Raw genomic sequence first — 6143 nt, forward strand, 5'->3', positions numbered from 1 at the left:
GGGGGGGGCGGGCTCCATGTGAAGTGAAAAGATGGGTCGGTGGGGGCAGCGCCCCTCTTTCTGGTAGCTCACTCATCCCTCCTCGACCCAAAACTACTGTACAACAGAGCGGTGAAGGAGCATGGAGCTGGGGAGGGCCTCACTTGGAGCTGGGAGCCGAGTGGTCTGCGTGGAGGAAGGTGGCAGTGGTGTAGTTCTGGAAGAGAGGCTGCAGGAACATGCCGATGGTGCCAAAGACACAGACGAAGACAAAGATCCAAAGGAACAGACGGTCGATCACCATGGCGACATACTTCCAGTCCTCACTCACCTGGACAGAGGAGACGAAGGAAACCCAGGTATCAATCACATGATGCAGGAGGGGAGTGGATCAGGTAGGAGCAGCTTCCACCACACATCACTCCTCTCACTCCACGACCCCAGAGTGACCTTTCCAAAGCATGGCCCCAGTCTTGCCTGCTTAAAAGCCTCCAGTGGCCCCACTGCCTTCAGCAGCCACCCAAACTCCCAAGTCTAAAATCAAGACCCACCCATGACAAATATGAGCCAACCACCTATCTTCCACCCTCTGACCCAGCCTTACCAAACTCCAGTCTGTCTTCTCAGGTCTCTGTGCCTTTGGGTTTCCTTTTGGTCTAGAACTCCAGTCCTCCCTATCTCTACCTGTGAACTCCTACACATCCTTCGAAGCCTAAATCAAATGTCACCTCTTCTATGAAGGCTTCCCTGATTCCCCCTAATGAGAATGAACCACTGTTTGCTCTGGGTTCCCTCAGCACTATGTACACGTCTCTATCACGGTATTTTTACTGCACTGTATTGTCCTTTCAATCTGTATGCCTGTCCCCTCCTTCCTCTCCACCTGCCTCCCACCACTTAAGCTATGAGCTCCTAAACTACAGGGACTCAATCTGATTCATCTTTGTAATCCCAGCATCTCAAACACAGGGTTCTGGTAAACAGGTGTTGAATTAGTGAATGAATGGCTGCCTCTGCAGGCCTCACTCCTTATATGACTGCCTGGGGAGCCCCATCCAACAGCCTCAGAGGGTGAGGACTAGATCTCAGGTGTAAACAAACCCGTCCAGAAGAAAATAACCTCTGTGGGTTTGGGAGCCAGTCACAGGGTCTGCAGGAGGCCTGGCCTCCACTCAGAGCTGCTCCACTCCGGCCTGAGTCTGGACCTTTGTACACGTGTTCATCTGTAGCCCAGCCAGCCGGGGGGATGGGAAGAGGCACTGTGCACCTTCCTTTAGTCAGCAGCTGAATAATGACTCATTCGTGTCACACTTGTGCCTTCTATGTACCTGGCACCACGCTAGGCACTGGGGATGTGACTGAGAGCAAGACAAACACATCCTGCAGTTTACCATCTCCTGAGGGAGATGGACACAAAATTAGTAAAAATAAAATAATTACACATTGGTGGGTGCCTATATGGAAACAAAGGACGAAGAAATGGAGGGGGAGATATACTTCAGGGTGTGATCTGGGGAGGCCTCTTTGAGGAGGTGATACCTTAAGCTAAGATCTGATAAGTGAGAAGGAGCCAGCTGAGACAATCAGAAACAATCAGACAAACCCAAACCGAGGGACCTTCGATTGGCCTGTACCCTTCAAAAGTGTTTATGCCATGAAAGACAAAGCTGAGGAACCGTTCCAGATGGAAGGAAACTAAAGGGACAGAACAACTAAGTGGAATTCAAGATCCTGGATTGAGGTGGGGGAGATGCTACAAAGGACATTACGGAGACAACTGAAAAAATGTTAGTATGGACTTTATATCAGATAAAGGTATTGTATTGATGCTAAATTTCCTGAATTGCATCACTGGGCCTGGGTTATGCAAGACAGTATCTCTGTTCTCAGGAGAGAAAAGCTGAGGTATTTGGGATAAAGGATCACTATGTCCACAACTTACTCTCAAACAGTAGTGCAAAAATTAATAATAGTAATAATAATTTTTAAAAGGAAAAAAAGAAGGGCATTCCAAACAGAGGGACCAATATGTGCAAAGGTCCTGAGTCAGGAAAGAGCTTAGCTGGCTTAGAACAGTTGCGCAGATAAGCCAGTGACCTGAGCAGGGGAGAGATGGCACAAAGTGTGCAGGAGACACTGTGTGTTTGGATGGGGAAGCACAAGAACTGAATCAGGGAGACCATTAGGAGTCTCTGCCCTGGTCCAGGCAAGAGCTGATGGAGGCCTACAGCCAGGGAGGCAGGATGGAGATGGTGAATAAAGGAAGCTGAAAATCTCTTTGGAGGTTGGTTCCACAGGACAGGACTTCTGATGATTTGGATGGTGGGGGATGTAAGAAAGAGAGGAGTCAAGGATGACTCCAGGTTTTTGGTCTAAACCATTGGGTGGATGGTGATGTCATTTACTAAAAGATGGGGAGATTGGAGGAGGAGCAAGTTGGTGGTGGGGATGTAGATTAAGCCCTCAGTTTGGGACATGTTAAGTTTGAGATGCCTGTGAAGCATCCAAGTAGGTCATTGCATCCTCATCACCTAACTCAGTAAATGCACATTACATGAGTGGACTGCAGTGGGGGAGGTGGAGGCAGTGACGCAGCCGGTCAACCCCCTGCACCACCGGCATCTCCCACTTGGCCTCAGCCACCTCTGAGGCTCCTGCCCCATTTCCTCACGACTTGGTCCCTCTCTACTTCCTTCAGGACCATAACTTGCTCCTTAGCTCAGGCCTCAGCTCCTGCCCTCCCAGGGAATAGAAACACCAGGCTCTGAAGCATCCCACACACACACACACACAAAATCGGTAGTGCAGGAGCCCACCCTTCCTCATCCCCCAAGCCAGAATGGCTGCAATCCAGTGGAAACATGGCCAATCACCAGAGCAACAGCTGAGCCACAGCCTGGTACCCAAAGACTGATTGCCGGATGGGGCCAGCCACAGCCCAAAGTGGGGGTAAGTCAACCCATCATCTTCCCCCCCATCCCCTGGCTCAGTGCTCCCCTTCTGGGAGTCACTGCAGAAAGATACCAGTGTGCAGAAAGCTCAGAGTGGGTCTTAAAAACCCTCGCCTCCACCTGCCCCCACCTCCGTAAATGTTTCACAAGGGCATCCCTTGAGGACCGAGAAGAGCAGGAAAAGGATATTGATTTGGGGACTCTGTGCTCTTCCCAGCAGCTGGTGGAACCTCTTAACCACCACCACCCCTCCCATGCACACTTTCTACTGCCCTTAATTTTGACCCCCAACGCGGGGCACACAAAGGACTCATCTCCATTTGTGCTAAGAGCTGCAGGTTAACAACATGGGCTTGGGAGTACAAGCGGCAGAGGGGGTGTCTGGGGTCAGAGCCACGGGCCAGCTGCAAACCCAGAAGGGCCTCCTCCACTTCCTGGCCACCCTCCCAACACTAACGACACTCACGATGCCCCAGCTGAGGCATTTCACTCTGGAAACTAGTCCTCAGGAAGCCGCAAGGCCATCCTGTACCAACCGCCACTTAGGCGGCGCCGCCGCCTCCCGGAAGTCAGAGAAGAGGCCACGCCAGCGCCCAGGCCCACAGGCCACGGCCGGACTCTCACTGCCCACATCCTGCACTCCCGTTAGCTCCTCGGTGTCTGTCTGTGCAGGTACCGAGGGCCCTGCAGCCCGCATCCCACGCCCGAGTCCCCGCGCCTCACTCACGCTCTGGTCGTCGTCCTCACTCCGCATGTGGTCCGCGATGAAGCGCACGCCGTCCACCGCCTCCCGGAGGCCGCAGCCACACGGCCCCCCGGAGTGCCCGGGGCCGGCTGCCGGCGCCGGCTCCGAGCCGAAGGCCCCAGCCAAGCCCTGCACAGACGCGCGGTTGACGAAGCACGTGCAGGAGTCTGCCCCCAGGGCTTCGCGGTAGAAGACGGCGCCGGCACCCTCACGCCCGCGCTGGCGCCGCCGCAGGCGCAGGCGTTGGCGGGCGCAGCGGTGGCGCGGCTGCTGCATGAAGAGCAGCTTGGGCAGCTTCTCCAGGAAGATGACCTTGACCCAGGGAGCCATGGTGTGCGTGGTGGGTGAGCGGTGGTGCACGTTGAGCACGCACACGCTGGTGACGATGGAGAAGGTGACAAGCACCATGGTGAACATGAGGTACTTGCCTACCAGCGGCACGTCGAGGGAGGTGGGTGGCACGATCTTGGAGATGAGCAGCAGGAAGACGGTGAGTGCCAGCAGCACGGAGATGCACAGCGTCATCTTCTCGCCGCAGTCGGAGGGCAGGTAGAAGACGAGGATGGCTAGTGAGGTGATAAGCACGCAGGGGATGATGAGGTTGATGGTGTAGAAGAGTGGCTTGCGGCGGATGATGAAGTCGTACGTGATGTCCACATAAGTGGAGTCGTCCGGGTTCTCGTTGCGCCGGCCCGGCAGCGCGACGATGTCCCACTCGCCACTGGGCGTGAAGTCGTCCAGGCTGGCCACGTCACTCTTGAGCACCAGGTCGATCTCGGTGCGGTCGTAGGTCCACGAGCGGAACTTCATGGTGCAGTTCTGCTGGTCAAATGGGAAGTGCTTTACTTCGATCTTGCATGCGCTCTTGTAGATGGCAGGCGGCAGCCAGAAGATGCTGCCATCATAGGAGACCACGGCATTGGAATAGAAGGACACCTCGTACATGCCGTCAGCACTGCCAAGGGATGAGCACAGTCAGCGCTGGCCTAAGCATTCCTCCACCCCACCCATCAACCCAGCCCTGAGTGGGAAGAGAGGAAAGCCAAAGGGATATATGGGAAGAGGGTAGCCATCCAGGGGTCTAGGGAGGAGGAGCAGGAATTGAGCAAGGAGGGGATCTGGGTGGGTTGGTGAGGAGAAGAGGCCTCAGAGACAGAAGAGGGTGATGAAGAGGGGAGGCACATCTGCTACGTGTCATGCATTCTGTAAGCTGGTTGCTCCACATGAAGGTGGAGAAGTTAGGGGAGCCAGGGAGGCCAGAGTGAGGAGCCCCAACTAATGGAGAGGGACAGGGGCAGGTGGGAGGAGGAGATGGTCCCTAGGACCATCTAGGAGATGGCTATGGAGTAGTGGCTTTGGGTCTTCGAGATAAGAAGGATTATTTCAGGAGAGGGGCTGGAACCTGGAGGAGAAACTGGGATCTCCAAGTTCTTTGACCTTCCCCAGTCCTCCTGGAAGGCCTGTTCTTGAATCAGTTTAGGCACTGGGGTCTGTCAATCCTCGTTTTTATGCCACTGCAGCTCCAAACACTGGGAGTCCTAACTGGCTGAGAGGGAGCTGGCCATGGCCCAAGTTACCTTGGCTGTCCACATTATACCTCACTGGCTTGGGTCTGTCTGTCCTGGGTAGTGACTTGTCTTTGCCAGTGAAAAGTCCCTCTGTCCCCCAGGATGAGCTAATTTACTTTCCCCAAGACCTGAGTACTCCCATGGTCTCCTCCAGCCTTCCCATCCCTCCAGGGTCACCTACTTGTTGTATAGGACCACATCTGGGAGCCAGATGTGTTTGGAAGGGAGCCGAACTTTCTTCATGTTGTCAAATTCCTCAGGCTTCCAGGTGAGGCGATAATCCTCCCACTCCTGGGAAAGGGAGAGAGGGAGGCAGCACCAACCTCCACCCTGGGAGGGGCTCAAGGTCACGGACAGGGACAAGAGGAGGCCTATCTGGCTTGAGGAAGTTTTGAAAAGTCATTGCATCCCCACAGTGACTTCTCTGCCCAGCAAAAGTGTCTTCTCATTTAATTTGCATAGCCAAGCCAAGATATTAGAATTTACGTTTTACAAATGAGAAAATGGATCTTGCAGAGTTTAACATATTCAAAGTTACAGAGCTGTGAGTAGAAGAACCAAAATTCAAATCCAGTTATTTAGGGCTCCAAAGTCTATAAATTTCTGCCTCTCTTGAGGACATTAAAAGAGGGAAAAGCACATGCCCCTCCCCACCAAAAAAAAAGGAGGAAAGAGAAGCCCAGGGGTGTGGACAGGAAGAGTGCTAACCTGGGTAAGCCAGACATTGGTGGTCATGATCTGCTCCCGCTCATGCTGCAGGGAAGAAGAGAGGCTGCTGAGAAGTGCCCCACCCCCACCCCTCAAGCCTGTGGTCCCACTACACCACCCAGGCTCCTTCCGCCACCCCCCCCCCAAGCCTTGGGAACCCCAGCAGAATAAACACAAACACATTCGGGCTAT

The 6143-nt window shown here is 54.0% G+C and overlaps 1 protein-coding gene across 1 annotated transcript in view; it reads right to left on the reverse strand.

Moving 5' to 3' along the window:
- CHRNB2 (cholinergic receptor nicotinic beta 2 subunit) overlaps positions 1 to 6143 on the reverse strand; it is a 7997-nt gene continuing 1854 nt past the window's right edge. The window contains exons 3-6 of the mRNA XM_007457990.1: positions 5952 to 5996; positions 5425 to 5534; positions 3658 to 4630; positions 1 to 310 (exon numbers count right to left, since the gene is read on the reverse strand). Coding sequence (XP_007458052.1) covers positions 140 to 310; positions 3658 to 4630; positions 5425 to 5534; positions 5952 to 5996 — 1299 coding nt within the window. The 3' untranslated portion in view covers positions 1 to 139. The remainder of the gene's footprint in view (positions 311 to 3657; positions 4631 to 5424; positions 5535 to 5951; positions 5997 to 6143) is intronic.

Source organism: Lipotes vexillifer, unplaced genomic scaffold (assembly GCF_000442215.2).
Source record: "Lipotes vexillifer unplaced genomic scaffold, Lipotes_vexillifer_v1.1 scaffold238, whole genome shotgun sequence".
Classification (NCBI taxonomy): domain Eukaryota; kingdom Metazoa; phylum Chordata; class Mammalia; order Artiodactyla; family Lipotidae; genus Lipotes; species Lipotes vexillifer.